A 23,716-nucleotide genomic window follows, 5' to 3' on the forward strand; every position below is an offset into this window, starting at 1 on the left:
TGGTGGTACCACGAAGGAATAGAGGCATAAGCTTTGTGGTCGCGTTCCGCCCCACACCTCCCCACCCCCCTCTCCCCGTGTGCAAAGCAAGATTTATTTAAGAGGGTTAAAGAGGGGTCTCCTGCCATAGTGACAGAAGAGTACTCCAAGGGAGGAAAGACGGAGGAAATTTGAGAGAGCTCCTGCCACAACGGTTGCCTCTAAGTCTTAATTTCGCTAGTGAACCGGGTAATTCTGGAGACCAACCTGAAGGGTGCGGGCTACTCTGGGGAAGAATGTGGCCGGTCCTGATCCCAGGGGGTCAGCACCACCCACTCGCCAAATTCCCAAAAGTGCTTTTCCCAGGATTCAGCGAGTCCGTAGCTCCTGCAGTTCCAGCGTCCCGTGAGTGGCCGTTTTCGTCTGGCACTCACTTCCACGCAGCCTATCAGCACCGAGATACTCGGCCGCTTCGTCAAAGCCAGTGAACGTGCAGAGGCACAGAAAGGGGCGGGCCTGCAGCTGAGAACGAGCCAGTCACAGACCGCCGAGGCCAGGCGCTCGCTGAGCAGACAGTTCCGCGTTGTTTCCCGCAAGATGGCGGCTGCGAAGGACGGTTGTGGCAAAGAGTTGCCCGCGGGAAACGGACGGCGGCTTCACTTGGGAATTCCCGAGGCAGTGTTTGTGGTAAGAAACACGCTGTCACGCAGCACTTTGGCAAAAGGTTGCTGTCTTCTCTCTAGTTTCCTGCAAGTATTTACGTGTGGATGGTTGGGGGCAAGGAAGGCAGCAACGGAGCCCCTAACCTCCCGGCTCCCTGTACTGGAAAAATGCCTCGGAGACAGCGGGACTTGGGAGGGTTGCGGCGGGGTAGCGGGAGCCTGGCGAGCGGAAGCCGGGTCGGTAGTTGAGAGCTTTGGTCCTTGGCTGCCCTGGGAAGTGCAGGAGGCGAGATGGAGTGGCGCTACTCTCAGCTTTGATGCCGGAGAGTCAGATAAATGAACCCTGTCAGTTCGATCGAGTCTGCTGAAGGAATGCCATGCCTGCTGGCTCAAAGAAATGGAGGAAGAGAGCGATGAGAAACTAGGAGGTTCTCACACTCAGTGTTAAGTGCTCGTGTGACTGGCTAAGGAATTGAAGCTTCATCCTGTAGCTAATTAGAGAATGTTTGATAAAAGCACGATCTAATCATATTTGCTTTTAAGTGAATACTTTGTAAAAGGGAATGCAATTTGGAGCTTTTACACATCAGGAAGACCAAACCAAACCAAGCCTGAATAAATAAAAGCCATCAACACGATCCTTCCAGATATTTCTAGAATAGCTGGACGATGACAGAACATCTCTAAGGGGCATTATCTCTGTATTTCGTTGTGTTAATGGACTTTGGGATGTTTCTTGACCTTTTTGTCACTTTTATCGTATATTTCCATTTGTTGATTAAATTTTGTTCTGTCTTCAGTTATTTTGGGGTTTCTCCTAGAGTGTACCATCAGTTTTGTGCCTGCCTCTAAACTAACTATAACAAGAAATTAAGTTTATTGTCCACTACTTTCTCAATGAATTTATAAGATTATATCTGATTATCATTCCCAGTTCTTCTGAGAGATAAGCTGAAGGCACAGCAGGATGTGTGTGTGTGTGAAGTGTCTAGAATTTGACTCTGGACGTTCTGGCACTAAAGAGCCTCAGCTTGCCCGGCATGCTCCGCCTTGGGGAGGAAAGCTGGCTGTTCCTCCAGCCTACTGCCATTTCTCCTGCGCACGGCACATTACCTGACACTAGTAAAGTTAATGTAATATGGCTAACTGGATTTCTTTCTTGAGCGTGTGTATATATATATACACACATATCACATATATTAAAGATTTTATTTTTCTATTGGAAAGGCAGATATGCAGAAAGAAGTAGAGACAGAGAAAGATCTTCCATCCACTGTGGTCACTCACCACGTGACCGCAATGACCAAAGCTATGCCAATCCGAAGCCAGGAGCCAGGAACTTCCTTCAGACATCCCACGTGGGTGCAGGGTCCCAAGACTTTGGGCTGACCTCCACTGTTTTCCCAGGCCACAAGCAGGGAGCTGGATGGGAAGTGGAGCATCTGGGACCAGAACTGGTGCCCATATGGGATCCGGGCGCATGCAAGGCGAGGACTTTAGCTGCTAGGCCACTGTACCAGGCCCCTGCCTTAAATTTTTATTCATTATGGCTCAGCGAGTGATGCTTTCAGATATGTATGGGAAACAACTTTATCTGAGGGCTTTATAAAGTCTGTTTTTTCCCAAAATTGTATTTTTTCCAGATCTTAAAATTTCCACCAATCTTTTAATAAAAACAATCCACATTTTACAAAGTTATTTTTAAGCTTTTAAAATAATGAAACTGATGTGCATGCTATTGTGGGGGAAAAAATTAGATTCTACGTGGACCAGAGTTTAAATCTTGCTGCTTCCCAATTGCTGTTTAACCTTGAACAAATTATTGTACCACTTTGAGCTTCAGTTTGTTTAACTGGAGAAGGGATGCTGGTAATTACAGAAGTGCTATGAGAAACAGAATAGTTCAGCATTGTAGTGAATAATAGTTGTTTCTTAGTTCGAGGTTCAAGGTCACATGACATTTGCCCCTTTATGCTTCAGCTGTTCCTCTAACTCTTCTCTGTGTGATGATCTCTATCTTTGAACATGTAGTTCAGATCTAAGCTACCTCATTTTGCCCTTAAAAGATGTCACGTACTTTATTTTTTTAAGTATGTATTTATTTTTATTGCAAAGTCAGATACATATACAGAGAGGAGAGACAGAGAGGAAGATCTTCTGCCCGATGATTTACCCCCCGAACAGCTGCAACAGCTAGAGCTGAGCCGATCCAAAGCCGGGAGCCAGAAGCCTCTTCTGGGTCTCCCATGCAGGTGCAGGGTCCCAAGGCTTTAAGCCATCCTGGATTGCTTTTCCAGACCACAGGCAAGGAGCTGGATGGGAAGTGGGGCTGCCAGGACATGAACTGTCACCCATATGGGATCCTGGCGTGTTAAAGGGAAGGACTTTGGCTGCTAGGCCACTGTGCCGGGCCCAATATCATGTACTTTAATAAGCACTCTGGAAATACTGTTGAAAACCATACTTTTCATTTGACAGTTGAAGAAAATTTAAGCGGAGAGAGGCTGAATAACTGTCCCAACACTGATACATCTAGTAAGTGGTGAAGCTAGGATTTGAATCAGGCAGTCCGTGTCTTTTAACCACATAGGATGATGCTGTAGTTAATTGTCCTGGTTAGACTCTAGTTTCTGATGTGTTAGAAAGCTTGGTTTATTCTCTTTTTTAAAAAGTTATTTATTTTTATTGGAAAACCAGATTTACAGAGAGAAGGACAGACAGAAATATCTTCCATCTATTGGCTCACTCCCTAGTGGCTGCCAGGGCTAGAGCTGAGCTGATCTGAAGCCTGGTGCCAGGAACTTGTTCCGTTTCTCCCACGTGGGTGCAGGGTCCCAAGGCTACTTTGGACTATCCTCCACTGCTTTCCCAGGTTACAAACAGGGAGCTGGGTGGGAAGTGGGACATGAACAGGTGCCCATATGGGATCCCAGTGCGTGCAAGGCAAGGATTTAGCCACTGAGCCATTCTTTCTCTTCTTTGCAATGATGTCCGCAGGAAGGTATATCTCTGTTTACCTTTTCAGCTTGTATCGTATTCCTAGTGTGATAACTTCATAGTTCATCCCTTTCCTGTTTTTGTTCATGTTTTCCTGTCTTGTTTGAGCTAAAAGTATTCTCTTCGATTTAGTAAGTATGGAAAACATGAATGATGGCAGACATAGTTGAAGTAACTTAAATTGAACAAGTGTGCTTCTGAAAAGAACTGGAACACCCTTATAGAATTTCCTTCAAGTTTCCAAACATTTCCATCTAGTTTTTAATTCTTATATAATTCGCTAACTTTTTTTGAAGGACCAGCAGATGGAATACATCAAATAAATGTTAACAGAAGTTTTATCGCTTTTCTTTTGCTACATTATTAATTACAAAAAATTGTTTTGTCTGCCTGTTTGGGTTACTCTGTTTCAGCCACTTCCCAGTTAAAGAATTTCTTCTCTTGGAAGCCTAATGAGCGTATTTAGCATGATGTCTGGCAGAACCTGTTGAATTAAAAAACAGCGAGAAAATGAATAATTTCAGCATGTACCCTATTGACAAGGGGCGCATGCATGGGCAGTGTTTGTGATTTTTAAATTTTTAAATTTACTACAGGACTGCCTGGGAAATACATAATGCAAGCAAGGCTACCCTTCTTTCCTTGTTTATAAATAAAAATTCCAAGAGCAAGGTAAAACAAGAATAAATTAGCTACAGAATGTACGTATACTATCTGAAAGGGTCTCTAACTTTTTGTAACTAGTTTTTAGCTAAACACCTTTGAATAAGAAGAAAAGCTTTAAAGCAAAGACGTCAACTGTAGTGCATAAAGCTGCTGCTTGTGGTGTGCACTGGCATCCTGGCTGCTCCACTTCCCATCTAGCTCCCTGCCTGTGGCCTGGGAAAGCAGTGGAGGACTGCCCAAAGCTTTGGGACCCTGCACCCGCGTGGGAGACCCGGAGGAGGCTCCTGGCTCCTGGCTTCGGATCGGCTGAGTTCCTGCTGTTGTGACCTATTGATGAGTGAACCAGCACATGGAAGAGCTCTCACTGTCTCTCCTCTCTGTAACTCTGCCTTTCAACTAAAGAAATAATGTTTGAAAAAAAATCACACAATCAGATTAGTAGAAAGAATTCTGATTTGTAATCTGTTCTTTCTGATTGTAAAGGAAGATGTAGATTCATTCATGAAGCAGCCCGGGAACGAGACTGCGGATACAGTGCTGAAGAAGCTGGACGAGCAATACCAGAAGTATAAGTTTATGGAGCTCAACCTTGCTCAGAAGAAAAGGAGGTAATGTGTAAAAATTTTTTAAGTGTAAAAAGATTTTTTCAATTTAATTTTTATTAATACTAATTAAAAATATTAAATGGTTTGAACTTTTCAAAATTATATTTTGAAACATAATTTACATACAATAATATGCCTTGATGTCAAATGCTAAAATTGGATGAACTTTGAAATCTGTCCAGTTTTGGAAACATTGCCTGGATCAGTGTATAAAATGTTTCACCACTTCAGGAAATTCTCTCACGCCCCTTTCCGGTCACCACCTATCTGCTTCTTTTTAACTGTAAGTTTTGTCTATTGATCTTCCGAAGTGGAAGCATGTATAACCACTGTTATGTGTTGGGTTTGTTAGTGTAATTCTTTTAGAATCTTCTCTGGTGTTGTATCAGGAGATTGATTCCTATTCTGGTGCTGATACATTCTGTTGTATGTAGATGCACCATAATTTTAATGTTTTTATTTGTTTGCCTATGACTGGACTTTTGACTTGTTATTGGTGAGTTTATATGATAAATATATGTTCAGTTTTTATGAGAAACTGCTATGCTTTGCATAAGGTGTGGGTTGATTATGAAATGGCTCCTGAACTCATGGAAACTTAATCCCTAGAGTTATATTAATGGTGCCAAGTAGAACCTCAGTCGAATTATGGTGTTCAGCAAATACTTCCTGTGAGAGGACTGCTGAGTTGGCCATTGCTATCTTCTGGCTTCCTGAGATAGCTGAACCAATGAGGTCTGCTTTGTTTTAAGTTTGCCTTGTACATGCGTGTTATGTCTTATTGATACAGTAAGTCTGCTTTCATTATTATAATTGAATTTCGTTTACATACATCTGATGTTTACTTTAAAAGAAACAGTTTTGTTTTTAATATCCTTACATTGTAATTTAACAGAAATCCTAGAACCTCTTATGCACATTTCTCCTTGCAAAGCACATTAAAGCCTTAGGCTTTTGAATAAAAAGAATTAGATCCCATTGGCCACAAAAAATTATCTGTTTCCTCTCATTAAGCGACTTGAGTGTTTTTTGGCATATTTTCTTGTTATAGAGGTAACGTCATTTGGGAGTCTCGTGCTAGTCATTTGCTCATAAATATAATCTTCATTATCTGTTGAATCTGATCAATCTCACTTGCTCATAATGGTTACTTAGCCTTGCCCTGAATGAGGGGGACAGTTTGCTGGTTTCAAATTTATGATCTATTTGAAGGTTGCATTTAAAAAATTTTTTGATCAGTATAAATGGAACAGATTTCATGTATTTCTTAGATACCATTCTAACAACCATATTTCCCTTCCTTAAGCTGCCCTCCTTCCTTCCTTTTACAATTAGTTGTGAAATTCAACTATTTAAATGTAATTCTAATGAAAGTCAAAACTTCTGAATCACCTACATGGAATGTAGCCTGCTCTAAAATTGTCAAACTACAATGGGAGTGTTTACTGTACACACAATAGGGATTCCATAAATACCTTCTATTACAACTGTATTAAAAATATTCACACCTAAAATACTTTACTAAATATATTTTATTTGTATAGTTTACCATGCATGTATCTTCAATATTTTCTTATACAAATTATCTTTTTTAAATGCTCAAGATACTTAAATTGTTAAGATTTATTTATTTATTTGAAAAGCAGAAAAAGAGAGAGAGACAAAAAGTGTATCTTCTATCTACTAGCTCACTTTTCAAATGGCTACGCTGGCCAAAGCTGGGCCGGGCTGAAGGCAGGAGCTGGGAGCTGTGTCCAGGTCATCCGTGATGAAGCAGGGACCCAAGTATGTGTTGGCTTCCAAGGTACATACTAGCAGAGAACTAGAATTGCTTGTGGAGCTAGGAGTCTCCCCTTAACTGTTTCATCATATGGAATTTGTCAAAGCTCTCCAGCGTAAGGGTAGTCATTTGGTGTAGTAGTTAGGACAGCACTTGGGACACCTGCATTGCACATCAAGTGCCTGCATGGGGCCCAGCATGGTGGCCTAGCAGCTAAAGTCCTTGCCTTGAACGTGCCACGATCCCATATGGGCGCTGGTTCTAATCCCAGCAGCTCCACTTCCCATCCAGCTCCCTGCTTGTGGCCTGGGAAAGCAGTTGAGGACGGCCCAAAGCTTTGGGACCCAGCACCCGCATGGGAGACCCAGAAGAGGTTCCTGGTTCCCAGCTTTGGATTGACGCAGCACCAACCGTTGCAATCACTTGGGGAGTGAATCATTGGGCAGAAGATCTTCCTCTCTGTCTCTCCTCCTCTCTGTATATATCTGACTTTGTAATAAAAAAATAAATAAATCTTTTTTTAAAAAGTGCCTGCATTTAATTGGAGAGTGAAATTATAAGATAAGTGTATTTCAGTACAAAAAATGAAATATTTGTATTTTTCATAGTATCCATGCATTTTTGAGAATCCCTCGCATATACATTTTCAAAATTGTACCAAAATTTAATTTTGAATTGTATTGTCCCATATATTTTTGAAGTATCTTTGTACTAGAATATATACAGATAATAAGACCATGTCCTGGTGATTATTCTTGCTTGGAAGATTCTATAACCTTTTGCTTGTTCACAGGCTAAAGGGTCAGATTCCTGAAATTAAGCAGACTTTGGAAATCCTCAAATACATGCAAAAGAAAAAAGTAAGTGTCTTTTTGCTTGGAAATGTGAGTGAGCTAGGGTGCTCAGGTAAACTCCTTTTTCTGTAACAAAATGTGGCCTACCCACGGAAGCCAGATTTACTTCTAGTACCTGTAGTTGGATTACTTTACTTACATATAATATTTGCAGAACTTAATGCAGTCTGAAGTTATTTTATTTTAAACACAGAAATAGAATGCCTTATTTTGAAGTAGCAGTATCTAAAGTTTGTTGTTGTGTTCCCTTAGAATTAAATTGTGAGTGCACTATTTACAGAGCTCTGTATAATTTTAGAAGTGATATATTTCAGGTTCTCATTTTGTGGTTGAGGAAACAGTGCTGCACTTAACCAGTGTTACATAGATAGTTACTAGCAGAATTTAGTTTTCTGAGTGTAACTAAATAAAAACAAATTATAAAGATTACATTTCATAAGCATATCAGAAATTTTGTAGTCATCTGTAGCATTTGTTACTTGCCTGCTAGAATAACTGCATTTATAGTATACTATTATACTTGGTGAATTTTATAAGAGGGTGTAAAAGTGGGTTAGGCAGGAAGCACTGATAACAAAATAGCTAGTTTGTGTGCCAGGCACTGTGTGTGTGTGTACTTAATGCTGTTGGCTATAGGGTAGGGGCCATTAGTACCCTCATTTTCTGCATGAGGAACCTGGCACACAGGTTAGGTGATGCACAATGTTTTATACATGTAATAAATAGGAGAATCTGAATCTAATGCCTGGCCATCTGATTCTACGTTTATTTATTTATTTTTTTTACCACTGTACTTAGTCTGCATGATGTTTAGCTGTGAGATTTTGTTGTTGTTGTGACATCTTTCTTATATAACCTTTATACAGAACTGACCTATTTATGATACTGTCTTTTCTGTTTTTTAGGAGTCCACCAGTTCTCTGGAGACCAGATTCTTACTGGCAGATAATCTGTACTGCAAAGCCTCAGTTCCTCCTACTGATAAAGTGTGCCTGTGGTTAGGGGTAAGTAAATGTTATAGCTAGAGCTGACATATTTGTGTGCTTTCTCCAGTGAAACAGTATTGCTTTAATTTTAGAAGGTGCAAAATACAAGTAGTCCATATTAGAAACTGACTAGAATTAGGGGTGTGATAAAGCGCAGAGCAACAGTATATTGGAGTCTTCCAATGATCACAGAATTGACCAAATGCTACTTTTCCAGCTAATGTTTTATGTCTCATAAATGTAACTGAAGAAGGAGCAATATGAGTAAAAGAGAAAGTACTGTTGAACTTTGGATCAATGTTTCTTCCCCATTAAGAATTTAAGGGGAAAAATCAAATCAAAATCTTTGATGTCAGAGTCTTTTTAAATTAATACGTTTCAGTTTTTGATAGTTGTATAGACCTTGTCTGCAATTTCCTATCTTGCTGCTCTCGGTCAACCTAGATATCCATGGTTCTTGCTATCTTAGGCCAATTCCGGTAAAAGCAAGACAGGGTTATATGTATTATACTCCCCTGAGTTTCTGCTTAATGCCACTGATAATTTTCTTTAGTGAGTGGATATGGAGTGTTCCTCCTTGTTTTTATTGACTTATTAATATCCTGTGGTAGGGTTCTGTTCAAATATCCGTAAGGTAAGGAGTACTTAAGATTATTTTCCAGTTTCTTGTGAATAGTACTGTAATGAGTGTCTATGCATACAGACTTATACACGAAGGCATAGTGTTTGTTTCTTTGGAGTAGAATTGGGCCTAAGAGTACGCACAATAATGCTCTCCAAAAAATGATACTAATTGGACATTTTTACCATAGTATAGGAACATCTGCTTGTTGATTGCCTCATACAGATTTTTAGACTTTTGCTAGCTTTTTAAAAAATATTTGTTTCTTTTTATAGAGAGAGGAGGAGAGACAGAAAGACCTTCCATCCACTGGTTCACTCCGCAAGTGGCCACAACAGCTGGAGCTGAGCCAATCCAAAGCAGGGAGCCAGGAGCCTCTTCCGGGTCTGCCACGTGGGTGCAGGGTCCCAAGGCTTTGGGTTGTCCTCAACTGCATTCCCAGGCCACAGGCAGGGAGCTGGATGGGAAGTGGAGCAGTGGCACACAAGTTGGTACCCATACTTGTCCTTGGAGAGGGCAGATTAGCTAGTTGAGCTATCACATTGATCCCAGAGTTTTGCTAGTTGTATGTTTTTTTGTTTGTTTCACAAGATACTCATTTGTTTTTCCTCTTTTGTTTTCCTGCTTCCTTGTGTCTTTGGCCTGTTTTTCTGTTGAATTCTTTGGGTTTTTTTGGTAGATGTTTTCATCTTCTTTATTATGTATTCAGGATAGAGTCTTCTGTTATATATTGGAAATATTTTTTCCGATATGTTACTTATGTTTTGTTTAATGGTACATATCACATTGAAGCTTTAAATTTTAATATCATCAGCCTTATCTACTTGTAATTTTATTTTATCTTAATGAACTCTTTTATAAAATATGTAAAATTTTTTCCTTAAAGATTTTTTTTTTAATTGGAATGGTAGATTTAGAGAGAGAAGGAGGTACAGAGAGAAAGATCTTCTGTCTGCTGGTTCACTCCGTAAGTGGCTGCAATGGCCAGAGTTGAGCTGATCCAAAGCCAGGACCCAGGAGCTTCTTCTGAGTCTCCCACATGGGTGCAGGGTCCCAAGGCTTTGGGCCGTCCTCCACTGCTTTCCCAGGCCACAGGCAGGGAGCTGGATGGGAAGTGGGGCTGCTGTGACATGAACTGTCACCCATATGGGATCCTGGCATGTACAAGGCAGGGATTCAGCCTCTGAGTTACTGTATCGGGCCCATAAATGTTTTCTTCTTTCTCAAATATTTACATTTCAGAAATTTTTCTTAACTTATTTATTAAGGATAATATGGAAAGGCAAATAGCTGAAATGAAAATTGGGTCAATGACTGCCAAGAAGAATATATTTTAGTGGTCAATGAGTATATGGAAATTATTCAATTTTAGTTGTAAATGGGGAAACAGATTGAAAGCATCGCTAGTCTGAAAATACTTCAAAATGCAAGACTGTGAATATCTTGTTAGCTCTTGTGCACAGATGCACATTGATATTTGTACATCAGTGTGTAATATCTCATAACTCATACTTCCAATTCAATCAAGTTTTTACTTATTCCTCTGTTCTGCTTTATCAAAATGCTTGGCTTTCAAAAATGCAAAGTGATGGAGTTAGGTTAGAAAGCATTACTCATTCCTTTGCTTTATTCTTTGTCACACTCCATGCATTTTTATAGTATTGCCAGTACCATTACTGCTTTTTTCCCATTGATTGATTTGTGCCTGTATTGTTGGAGCACAAAGCCATTTTTCATTCTGCTTGCCAGCATTGTTTTGTGTTCTTTATTTTATCCTTGTTTTCTGTAAATATGTATGAAATGCACATTATTGTCATCACGTTGATTATGTCCAGATATCCTGTTCATGTGATACTCAGTCTGTATTCTTGCCACCCACATGGGAGACCCAGAGGGAGCTTCTGGCTCCTGGTTCCTGACTTTGGAGTGCCCAGCACTGGCTAGCCATTGCAAAATGGCTGTTTGAAGAGTGAACCAGTCTATGGAAGAGTCACACACTGTCTCTTCCTCTCTCTGTAATTATGCTTTTCGAATAAGTAAGATAAATCATAAAAAAGTCAACATTCACTAGATATGAATATAGTAACTGAAAATAAAAACCACTGGAATAAAACAGGTGGTAAGTTCCATGACACTGATCAATATTAAAAAACAACATCAGGGCCCAGCATGGTGGCCTCGTTGCTAAAGTCCTCGCCTTGAAAACGCCACTATCTCATATGGGCGCCGGTTCTAATCCCGGCAGCTCCACTTCCCATCCAGCTCCCTGCTTGTGGCCTGGGAAAGCAGTTGAGGACGGGCCAAAGCCTTGGGACCCTGCACCCGTGTGGGAGACCTGGAGGAAGTTCCTGGCTCCTGGCTTCGAAATGGCACTAACTGGCCATTGTGCTCACTTGGTGAGTGGATCATCGGATGGAAGTTCATCCTGTCTCTCCTCCTCTCTGCATATCTGACTTTGTAATGAAAATAAAATAAATCTTTAAAAAACAAAACAAAACAAAAAAAAAAAACCAACAACCATCACAAAACAAACCCTGAGAAGAGCTTGTAGGCTTCCAGACCTCTGTTTTGGGAGACATGCTTTCTTTTCTTTTCTTTTCTTTTCTTTTCTTTTCTTTTCTTTCTTTTCTTTTTTAATTTTTTCTGATTTTTATTTAGTTATATGAGTCAGGATTACAACAAGACACAGGAAGACACAGAGATCTTCTATGTGTTCTATGAGCTGACTCACGTCTCAGAATATCACCGTGACCAATGCTGGGCCAGGCTGAAGAGGAGCCTGAAGCTTCAGCCAGGTCTCCCACAAGTGCGGCAGAACCCAAGAACTTGGGCCTACTCCTGTTGTGTATTTTTTTAAAGGAGCACATGATTTTTTTTTTATTATTATTATCACTTTATGATAGAGTTACATAGATCCTGGGATTTCCCTTATCCTCTCCTCAACTCCCTCCCCTTTACTGAGTTCCCCTATATAATTACTATGGTATAGTTCTTCATACACAGTCATTGTCCATCATTGTGGGCATGGGCAATGGCAGAGAGTCCAGAATCCTATTGTCAAGTTATAGTAAGCAGTTTCATTGGGAGTCCATCTTTGTCTGGAAGTAGAGATGCATACTGCATTGGATCCTCATATCTGGATATGATAGTCTCCATCACACAGGTACTATACATCCCCTTAAATGAAAACCACAGTACAAAATCAACAACAGAAAGAAAAATAGAAATTTACAACACCATGAAGTTAAATAACATGCTACTAGATGTGATAGTCTCCATTACACCGTTACTATACATACCTTTAATGAAAAGCCACAAAACATAATCAACAACAGGAAGGAAAAACAAACAGAAAAAATTAACAACACCCTAAGGTTAAAAACACATGCTACTGAATGACTAAAGTATCGCTGAAGAAATGAAAATCAGCCTTCTTGAAAAAAATTATGCTACTGTATGATCTATGGGTCATTGAATAATCAGAAGAAAGTGTTTTGAAGAGATGAAACTAACAAAACAAATCAAAATCCATGAAATATAGTTTCTGCTGATCTTTGTTGGTGAGATATGTCTCCTGTAGGCAACAAATAGATAGGTTTTGTTTTTAAATCCAGCCTACTAATCTATGACATTTAATTTGAGCTTAAGCCATTTACATTCAGGGTATATATATGAATGGGTGGTACTTTGGTCCTGTCATTTTGGCCATGGGTTGTTCGTTGATTTGGTCTTCTGTTATTATTTTACTGGGATGTTCTTCCTGCTTGTCTTTGGTTTTGGTGGGCGAAATTCCTCTTCTCTGTCAAGAGAACATCTTTAAGTATCCTTTGTAGGGCAGGTTTGGAAGAGGCATATTCTTGTGACTTTTCTTTACTGTGGAAAAATTTTACTTCATTTTCAAAGACAAAGGAAAGCTTTGCTGGGTACATTATCCTGGACCGACAATGTTTTTCTTTTAGAATCTGGAATATGGAAAAAAAAAAAGAATCTGGAATATGTCACTCCATTCTCTTCTTGCCTGTAGAGTTTCCTGTGAGAGGTCTCCTGTGAGTTTAAGTGGCATTCTTTCATATGTCAGTTGATTTTTTTCACATGCACGTTTAAGGATCTTTTCCTTATGTTCAGTTGAAGAGAGCGTGATGACCATGTGTGGTGGTGAAGATTGCTTTTGGTCAATCCTGTTGGGAGTTCTGTGTCCCTCTTGGATGTTGTTTCCCAATTCTTTCTCTAGATTAGGGAAATTTTCCTTTATTATTTCATTAAATCTATATGTAAAACCAGTTTCTCTTTTTTCACCTTCTGGGACTCCCATAGCTCTTATGTTTTTAGCCTCTTAATAGTGTCTTTCAATCCTTGAATACTTTTTTTGACCTGATCCAGCTCTGCTTCCAGATTTGTGATTGTTTCCCCCTGGTGATAGGAAATATCTTCTAATTTTGGGATTCTTTCTTCTGCCTCCTTCTTTCTATTTTGGAGACTCTCCACTGTACTTTTAGTTTGCTCCACTGTGTTCTTAATTTCTGATATATCAGCTTTCATCTGATTCATTTCCAGTGTGACATATTCCTTGAATTCCTTGAATGCCTGCTTTACGTGCTCGTCGTTGTTGATAAGAAGCTTTATAACAACTGTTTTGAATATTGTATTCCCCATTTTCTCAATGTCTTCCTCAGTTGACCCTGAGGTTGGCATTGAATTTTGATGCTTTGCAGGGTAGTCTTCAGTAATATTCATGGTGCCTCTGTCTCTTCTTTTGCTCTTGGTTATTGTACTCCTGCTTATCAAAATCTTTTTCTTGGGGCAGGTTTCTTTTCTTTTTTTGTTAAGATTTATTTATTTTCATTGAAAAGTCAGATATACAGAGAGGAGGAGAGAAAGAGAGGAAGATCTTCCATCCAATGATTAACTGCCCAAGTGGGCACAACGGCCGCTGCTGTGCCGATCTGAAACCAGGAGCCAGGGCTCTGCCGGGTATCCCACATGGGTGCAGCGTTCTAGTGTTCTGGGCCATCCTCGACTGCTTTCCCAGGCCACAGCCAGAGAGCTGGATGGGAAGTGGAGCTGCCAGGATTAGAACCGGGATTAGAACCGGTGCCCAAATGGAATCCCGGTGCATGCAAGGTGATAACTTTAGCCGCTAAGCCACGGTGCTGGGCCTGGGGCAGGTTTCCAAGCTCTATCACGTACAGATCTCCAGTTCAATTTTACTTATTGCAGTTGGTACAGGGCTCTTTGTTTGCAGTCACTTGTGCCACTCTCTCCAGCGAGTTCTAGGTCTGAGTTCTTATGTTAGATTTCCACCATGGTCTCCATAGCCCCAGCTCCTGGCTCACCACTCTCCACTTTCTGTGATGCCGTGCTGAGGCTGCACTGTTGCCTGTACAACCTTTCTCCCACTTCCTGTTGGAGTAGGTCCCAGGATTAGGGAGATACTAGGTGTCCTATATAACTAGGTTGTTGGTGTTGCTGATCTTGCCAGAACCTGTTGGGTGTTAGGTCTGAGGGCCACATGGACTTATTTTGACCCGTACAATGCCACAGTTGGTATTATCTTCCTGTAGGACCACTGCAATGCAATGAGCTCAGTGATTTCTTGCCGAGCTCAGCGCATGCACAATTCACTGTTGTCCTTGCAATCTGAATTTCCTTGGCGCACCATACAAAATTGCACCTGATGTGCCACTGGTAAAGTTCTTGATTTGCTAGCTGTCAGGTCTAAGGGCTACCTGGATCCATCTTGGGTGGAATCTGTATGATGCCACGTTGTTGTATTTCACTGAGCCAGAAGTGCGTTCACTCCCAGCTCAGTGTATGTGCAGTCCTATCCCATAGGCCTTGCCTCCTTAAACGAAATGGCACCTGATTTGGCTCTAGGAGGTGAACTGGGCTGTGAAATCCACCCTGTTCCCGCACTGCCCATCTGGGATCTGCCACTCTATCTCTGCTCCTGGTCAAATCAAACAGACCAGCAGGACAAGCAGTTCTTTGTCTGGGTTCACCTCCTGACCTTGTGTGGTGAAAGTCTCTTCCCACCTTGTTGCTGGTGGAGTTCTGGCTGCAGGTGCAGTTCTGATCTCCATTAGCTGAATGCTGCTGGGGTGTCAGTCACTGCAACACCACACCGTTGTGTGAGCTGCTTTCCTGTGTCTGTCAGTCTCCAGGTACCCCTCTGCTGTTGTTCTGTCCTCTCCTATTTCCTGGAATGTGTCCTCTCTGCTTCACACGGGATAATGTTTCTCCATCTGTTTAAACGAGTCCTTACCCTATTCTTTCATCTTGATTCTCCGGGACATGCTTTCTGTTTGGATTATATTGTATACAAAATGATATTCTGTACCCTATTTTCTGTATGTTTTTATCTCTTTACATAAACAGTCAAAGAGGAGCTGTAGGATTATTGCTATATTCTGCAAGTTCAGCAAAATTAGTTTTACAATATGTAAAGAAGAAGGATTTGTTTGACTTACAAGTCTAAGAGCATGGTCCTTTTGGGAGGACCTTCCTGCTTTATCGTAACACAGCAGGTATTTTTCTTCCTTGATCAAAAGTTTAAAGTAACATTGTATTTCAAGCTTAGAATTGTTTTTGATGAGTTCTTACATAATATTATGCAGTGTCATGATGTAAGTGTAAGCAACCTTACCTCTCTGAGTCTGGGTTACCAGGTTCGTTGTGAGGATTAATGTAGGCAAGTTACTTCTGTAACCTAGGAGTTGGTCCAAACAGTCACTATCTTGGTTTTGCAGAGCACATAATCTCTGTCCCTGCTACTTACCTTTTCCATTGTGGTAAGAAAGCCTAAGTGAATGGAAAGTAACAAGATTCAAATCAAACTTGGCTTGTAACAAAGGGCAGCAGGCTGATTTTAGCCTCAAGCTGCCATGCACACTCCTGCTCTCTCCAATCAAGCACTCTGTAAGTGTTGAGTAATGTCTTGACTTTTTCTCTTTAGGCTAATGTAATGCTTGAGTACGATATTGATGAAGCTCAGGCATTGTTGGAAAAGAATTTATCAACAGCCACGAAGAATCTTGATTCTCTTGAGGAAGACCTTGACTTTCTTCGAGATCAATTTACTACTACTGAAGTCAGTATCCTTTCTTAAATGACGGAAGAAGGAAGAAAAAAAAATTTTTTAAATACTCTTACTTACGTTGCTTTAATGGGAAGAGTGTTGTTATTCTTCAGCCAATTTGAGGTTGTGGTTTTAAAGATAGCAAATCTTATATTTGGAGTTAAAAGTTGAAATTTAGGTCAATGAATTTGAAATAGTAAAATCATATTGATGGGATTTTCCTTTAGATATTTCCCAACATAGCTTTATACGTGCTTTAATATTTTAATTATACAGGCACTTTATTAATACACTTTTATAGTCTTACATATGGACCAGAGAAATCAGTGGGCAAAGACAGGCAAGGTATGCTCCTGTACATGTCAAACCTGTGTAGCACCAGGGAAATATGAGCTAGAATTAGTTCAAGGGAGGCTCTAAAAATTTTTTTTTTTAATTTTCTTGTTAATATTGCTTACATAATTGAGAGGGATGCATTCCAATGTGGGCATCTCACTAGAGTGGGGAGGGTTGAGGTATGGAGCAAATTGGGTGGGACAAATGTTTCAATTTTGCTTCTCCTGTGTTGGCAGGAGGAGGTGGAGGTGGCTGCTCCTTGCTGTGAAACTGTATCAGCACCTGGGGATGGTAGATGGTCATTTGATGATGTCTTAGAGACCCTGATATGGGGAAGAGTATTCCCAGGGTGTTATAGGAGTGGTTTTGATAGTTCTGAAAAGTTGTTGGTTTCATTGCTCCAGGCTTGAGAGAATCTTCCCAAGGTCTATTGGCTGACCATATCCACATTAGTGCATCCACAGACCTAGACACTTGCTGCAAAGCTTGACCAGGAGAGTTGTCCAAACTGTTCTGCTTCCCATTGTCTGAGGAGGAACTAGATGAGCTGGTCTTGACCCCTGTATGCATCCAGGCATTCTGTCCACTGCACAGGCATCAACAACTGATAAGGCCCAATCCCAACACATGCATTGCAGAGTCAGACAACATATCTTGTGTTTTTCCTTGCTGCTGGGGTTGGAGTCTAGCTATCTAGTTTGGGAGTCCCCCAGAAACCTCACCTGGGGTGACCTCACACTTGACTCTTGTGTACACCAGCCAGTGCAGGGTCAGGTTCAGTCTGTCACCTGTAGCAAGCAGCCAGTGCACATACCAGTGGATGCAGTTGTCTGGTCAGTTCTGCTCCCAGCCCAATCTTTCACATGAACTGATGGGTGCTGCAGCTTAGTCAGGCCTGCCCCCAGCCCTGGTTTTTTCATGTACCAATATGTGCTGTGGCCTAGCCTGATCCATTCCTTACCCCATCTGGCTCTCATACATACCCATGGGCACTGCAGCTTAGCTCAGTTCGACCTGATGCTAGTCCCAGCCCACATGTATGCCAACAGATGCTGCTGCCTTGACTAGCCCTCAGCCCTGGCTGTCATGCTCACCATTGAGAGCAGCGGCCCAGCAAGGGCATGCCCACAGTTTACCTCACAGGCCCTCTTCCAGCCACATATTTTGTTCCTGCTAGGGGTACTGCAGTTTGCAGTTCGCAGCTCGCACCCAGTGCCAGTATATAGCCAGCAGGTTCAGCAGCCTAGCCTGCTTGGCCCACACCCGTTCTGGCTCTGTCTTGTGCCAGTGGGTGCTGGAGCCTAGCCCACTCTGGCCTGCCATCAGATTTAGCACATATGCATGCCAGTAGATACTATAGCCTTCCTTGCCCAGTCTGGTCACTCCACAGCCCTGGCTCACACTCACCAGTGGGAGCTGTAGCCTAGGAGTGGAGTCCCTACAATTCTCCTACCAGGCCCATTCCCAGCCCCAGATCTTGTGTGTGCTGTTGGACATTTCAGCCCAGCCTGGACTGGCCCACCCGCATTCTCAGCTTTCGGTGCTAGGTGGTGTAGCCTAACCCAACCAGACATGGCTTATATCCTGTCCTGGCTTTCGTTGTGCCAGTCCACCGGTGCTTTGGCATGGTGAGTGCTGCAGCCTTGTCTTGCTTGGCCCATCCCGGCTCTGGCTCCTAAGCTCCCCAGCATGAGTTACATCCCTGCAAGGGCATTCCCAAAGTTCTACCAGGCCCGCTGCAGCACTAGATAACATGCATGCTGGCGGGTGTTGTGGCCCTGCTTGGCATGGTCTGCCCTCAGTGCTGGGAGTGCTTCAGCTAGCCCAGCCCAGTCTCAAGGAAGGCTTCACTTATATGGTAAAACTTAGGCTGGCTATAAAGCAATGTAGGATTTAGATCAGCAGAGAGAAAGGCAGTGGGGTGGGATGGTGGAGGGTGGACGTGTTGAGAGCAAGCTCTTGCATTTCCTCTGTGATGTGTCCTCCTACTTCCTATCACAGGCATCCAGAAACCTGGGAATCATCCTTCACACTTTAACTCTCTGTCTCTGGCATGAGTTTACAATTCAGCCGTCTTATTTGATTTCTCTGGTCATGCTCTTTCCGTGACTCCTTGGTTGTACGTAAGATGCACGCTGATGCTCTGGGAAGTGTCCCTTGCCAACCTCACCTCATGCTCCTGGCTACTGGTACTGGCGTACCCCTGATATTGCATGGATTGTTTTCACCCCATAGGTGGGCCACACAGTGGAAACTAACAAGAGACTAGGAGAGTTGGTACTTGTGTAAAGCAAAAGATACTAAATGTGACAGAAAACCAGGATCCAGTGTCATAGTTATTATAGAAATCAAAAGAAAGGAAATCATTGGAGTCGTAAACGTTTAGAGAAATGCTAAGGCTTAAATTATTTCATATTTCCTTTAGATATGTTTCATTTGCATTTTCTTTGACAATTCTTGCAGATATGGCCAGGGTTTATAATTGGGATGTAAAAAGAAGAAACAAAGATGATTCTACCAAGAACAAAGTGTAATGCTGACAGAAATTTGATTTGTTTTCCAAATATGTTGTTTTAACTGTGTCAACATTTACCCCTGAAGATTGATATAACTGATTGATTTTGAAAGGCTAAATACCATTTTATTTATAGAAACAAATTTGATTTCAAATATTGTATGAAATTAGCATTTTTTTCATATTTCCCCAAAATTTTAGCAGTACTTTCATCCTTTCAGCTGAAATGGCCGCAAACTGTGAGGTGTGATGGAAGCGGGGACAGTGGAGGGTTTCTGCTGTGGCTGATGTTACTTTTACTGTGCTTAATCCGTGTAGGAAGTAGGAGAGGCCATTTGAGCAACCAAACTTTGTTTTTCTTTAGTACTTGGTGCTGATAAGATCTTCTGTTGTGGTTGCCTTCTGTAAGCAGGATTTGATTGTTTAAGCACTTAGTAACATGGGAACTCTGAAATTTTCAAGAAACTGTTATTTGCCTTCCTGTACACTCAGAAAGCTATTGAGACAACACTGTTTATAACTTCAGAAAGTATACAGTGTCTTTGTAATACCAACATGGAAGATGTTGCTAATATGAGACAATACTACATAGTCAAAATGCTTGGTTAAAGTGGTTTTGTATTTCTTGCCAGTTCTAACAGGAATGTTATGGAAGCTTTTTTATTCATGATTTAACAACACCCCTAATAATGTAAAAAAAAAATCTCTTTGGAAAGACATGGGCACTAGACATGAGCAAGTACTGGGTAATACAGAAGATTCTGATGAAAACACAAATGTACCATTTCCATGTAGTAAAAACTGTGCTTGTGCAGTGTTTCATATGTGCATTTCATGATATTAAAGTCCGATGTTAAAACTGTAGCACAATACTTTTTCATACTACTCTTCTTGGTCTGTCTGGGCTGCTGTGACATAGACTGGGCAGCTTATGAATGATGGCTTTTCACGTGGCGGGCGGGGGGCTGAGACATTTTGTAATCCTCTTCTAAGGGTAATGAGCCCGTGCATAGGATTCCAATCTCTACCTCAAATCATCACATGGAGGGTTAGGATTCAAGTACATGAATTTTGGGGGTCCTAAAGTTTGCATGAATCTTTACATAGTGTAATCATACAGATAACTAGCATGCTCCAGGAATCTGTACAAACAACATAAAATTTCTTTTGAAAGAGTACTGAGAAGCAAATAATACAGAAATTAATTGAAACATATCAAAGACCCCTTTGTTCAATTTTTCTTTTAAAGTTGAGGTTTGTAAAATATCTTGACATATTGCAAAAATTGTCTTCCTCCAAACTTTATGGTGCTAATATATTAGTACAAAATATCACTGATGGGCACTGGTATTCTGGTACAGTAGATTAAGCCACAGCCTGCGATATTGACATTGCATATGAGAGTGCAATTTCAACTCTTGGCTGCTTTACTTCTGGTCCATCTCCTTGCTAATGTACCTGGGAAATCAGCAAAGATGGCTCGAATTCTTGGGCCACTGCTACCCACATGGGTGACGAGTTGGAATTCTGAGCTCCTGTCTTCTTCAGCCTGGACCATCTCCAGCTGCTGCTGCCATTTGGGAATGGAAGATGTTTTCTCTGTTTCTGTGAGTATATATATGTATGTATGTCTATAACCTTGCCTTTCAAATAAATCTTAAAGAATGTAGAATACAGAGTGCAGCGCAATGGCTCATTGGCTAAATCCTTGCCTTGCAACCACCGGGATCCCATATGAGTTTCAGTCTGTGTCTTGGCTGCTCCACTTCCCATCCTGCTCCCTGCTTGTGGTTTGGGAAAACAGCCGAGGACGGCCCAAAGCCTTGGAACTCTGCACCTGCGTAGGAGACCTAAAAGAAACTTCTGACGCCTGACTTCAGATATTCTCAGCTCCAGCCAATATGGCCATTTGGGGAGTGAACCAGTGGATGGAAGATCTTTCTCTGTATGTCTTCTCTGTAGAGCTATCTTTCCAATAAAAATAAATAAATCTTTAAAAAATTTTTAAATAGAAATGGTTAGCTTTAAAGACCTTTATCTTGCCTCAGTGTATGTCAAGTGTGTATTAGGACCTATTCGTTAACTGTGAAAAAAGATTTTTAAATATCTTTGTCAGGTAATTTCTGTTATAGTACTTTCCATTAAGATAGAGCCCTTCTGGACCCAGCACAGTAGCCTAGCAGCTAAAGTCCTCGCCTTGAGTGCGTCAGGATCCCATATGGACACAGGTTCTAATCCCGGCAGCCGGATTCCCATCCAGCTCCCTGCTTGTGGCCTGGGAAAGCAGTCAAGGACGGCCCAAAGCCTTGGGACCCTGTACCCGCATGGGAGACCAGGAAGAAGCTCCTGGCTCCTGACTTTGGATCCGCTGAGCTCCAGCCATTGCAGCCACTTGGGGAGTGAATCATTGGACCGAAGATCTTCCTCTGTCTCCTCCTCTCTGTATATCTGACTTCCCAATAAAAACAAACAAGACAGCCCTCCTGATGTGACCATGGTATTTTCCCGCTTGTTATTAGTATAGTATGCTGAGGTGGGCAAAGACTGATTGCAAGACTTTATACTGAGTGAAATATGTTTTGAAAGTATTATTTACATTCAACTGCTTGCCATTATAAAATATTCACTTGAAAGTATTTTTAAAGTAGGAAAAAAGACATTTAAGTTTCACTTCGAATCCTTCTTGATGTTTCTCTCTTCCATTTCTTTTTCTATACATGTGCTTTTAAAATGTGGTTGAATTGGGCTTTGTTTTTGTAATTTTACTTCAGATGAAATCTCAATAATGCTGCTTAGTTTCATAGTACTACAGTACTTGAAAATTTCATGAAAAATGTTATTAAAGTACATTTATTTTTGCAAGTCAATGCATAGTTTTATTATACTATGCATTTTCACGAGCTTTTAAAGATGTTTGCTTCAAAATCAACACTTGTAATTTAACTTTCTATGAACTTAAGTATCTTATTCTAATGAGTAGACCATAATAAATAATAGTAAATAAACTCTCACATATAATTAGATATCTGAGTTGTATTTAAAATTTTTTTCTCTTGTAAGTAATTGCAGTGCTTTATGTTTATTTTTAAAGCTTTATTTGTTTTTACTTGAAAGGCAGGTTTTTACAGAGAAAAGCAGATACAGAGAAAGAACTGTCCACTGATTCACTCTCTGTATGGCTGCAACAGCCAGAGCTGAGGCTTTCCAAAGCCAGGAGCCAGGAGCTTCTACCAGGTCTCCCACGCAGGTGCAGGGTCCCAAGGCTTTGGGCTGTCCTCCACTGCTTTCCCAGGCCACAGGCAGGGAGCTGGGTGGGAAGCAGGATTGCCAGGATTAGAACTGGTGCCCATATGGAATCCCAGTGCGTACAAGACAAGGACTAGCCACTAGGCTACTTTTTTCTTATGTTTAAGATTTTTCAAAAAGGGAACCCTACTTTACTGCTGGTGGGACTGCAAACTTGTACAACCACTATAGAAATCAGTATAGGAGAACATTCAAACACCTGAAAATCAATAGCACTCCTAGGAATATACCCAAAACACCTGTTACACGAGAAACCTACATGCACCCCCATGTTCATAGCAGCACAATCAATAGTTGCAAACACGTGGAAGCAACCGAAATGCCTATCAACAGAAGACTGGACAAGAAAGCTATGGTTTATTTATTCCATGGAATACTACTCAGGTATTTAAAAAAACGAAATGCAGTTCTTTGTGGCCAAATGGGCCCAACTGGAAACCATTATGCTAAGGGAAATGAGCCAATCCCCAAAGGTCAGATACCACATGTTTGCCTTAATTTAAGATGAAATGATGTTAGTCAGAAAATCAGTACCAGTAAACTGTAATGTTATTCCAACACCAAACAGCCTGTATCTCATGCAATAAGATGTTGTGATGTAACCAATGAACCAACAATCAATGTGAGTCAGGCAGCTTATGATCTACATCAAAGAATTGTAAAACCTAATATACTCTTTTTTTTTAAACATTTATTTTATTTTTATTGGAAAGGCGGATATACAGAGAGGAGAGACAGAGAGGAAGATCTTCTGTCCCATGATTCACTCCCCAGGCGGCCGCAACGGCTGGAGCTGAGCCAATCCGGAGCCGGGAGCCTCTTCCAGGTCTCTCACGCAGGTGCAGGGTCCCAAGGCTTTGGGCGGTCCTCGACTGCTTTCCCAGGACACAGGCAGGGAGCTGGATGGGAAGTGGGGCTGCCGGGATTAGAACCGGCGCCCATATGGGATCCCGGGAGTGCAAGGTGAGGACCTTAACCACTGCGCCACCCCACCAGGCCCAGAACCTAATATACTCTTAAGATCATAAGCAACTCAGAAAGGGGCTGGGAGAGCAGAGAAGGATTGAGGAACACATGAAGTATAACCTATTGAGAACATAACAGGTAACTCATAACAGACTTGAATCAGTATTAGACAGTAGTAAAACTACAAAGTCATATAGGGGGAATCAGGAGCAATCCTGACAACCTCTTAACAGGAGGTCATGTGCACAGAGCAAGGGGGGACCCCAGAATGGAGCAGGTGGACAGGAGGAGGCTTGTATCCCAACCCTGGAGACTCCTGGACCCTCACCAAGGGCTATCAGTATGAGCACCAAGGAATACATCCCAA

The 23,716-nt window shown here is 41.5% G+C and overlaps 1 protein-coding gene across 2 annotated transcripts; it reads left to right on the forward strand.

Annotated features, from left to right (window-relative positions):
* The first annotated feature begins 497 nt into the window (after positions 1–497).
* VBP1 (VHL binding protein 1) lies at positions 498–19,938 on the forward strand. 2 transcript variants are annotated; one of them, XM_040974668.1, is made up of 6 exons: positions 498–666; positions 4,788–4,912; positions 7,483–7,549; positions 8,449–8,547; positions 16,104–16,242; positions 19,026–19,938. In XM_040974668.1, the coding sequence occupies exons 1-6, from the start codon at positions 577–579 to the stop codon at positions 19,094–19,096; spliced, it is 591 nt and encodes a 196-aa protein (XP_040830602.1). In that variant the 5' UTR covers positions 498–576; the 3' UTR covers positions 19,097–19,938. The 2 variants fall into 2 exon arrangements, with proteins under 2 accessions (XP_040830602.1, XP_040830601.1); XM_040974667.1 differs by having other exon boundaries at positions 576–666; positions 4,792–4,912.
* Positions 19,939–23,716: the final 3,778 nt, after the last annotated feature.

The sequence above is a fragment of the Ochotona curzoniae genome, unplaced genomic scaffold, assembly GCF_017591425.1.
Source record: "Ochotona curzoniae isolate NIBS_2020 unplaced genomic scaffold, NIBS_Ocur_1.0 contig_2469, whole genome shotgun sequence".
Classification (NCBI taxonomy): Eukaryota; Metazoa; Chordata; class Mammalia; order Lagomorpha; family Ochotonidae; genus Ochotona; species Ochotona curzoniae.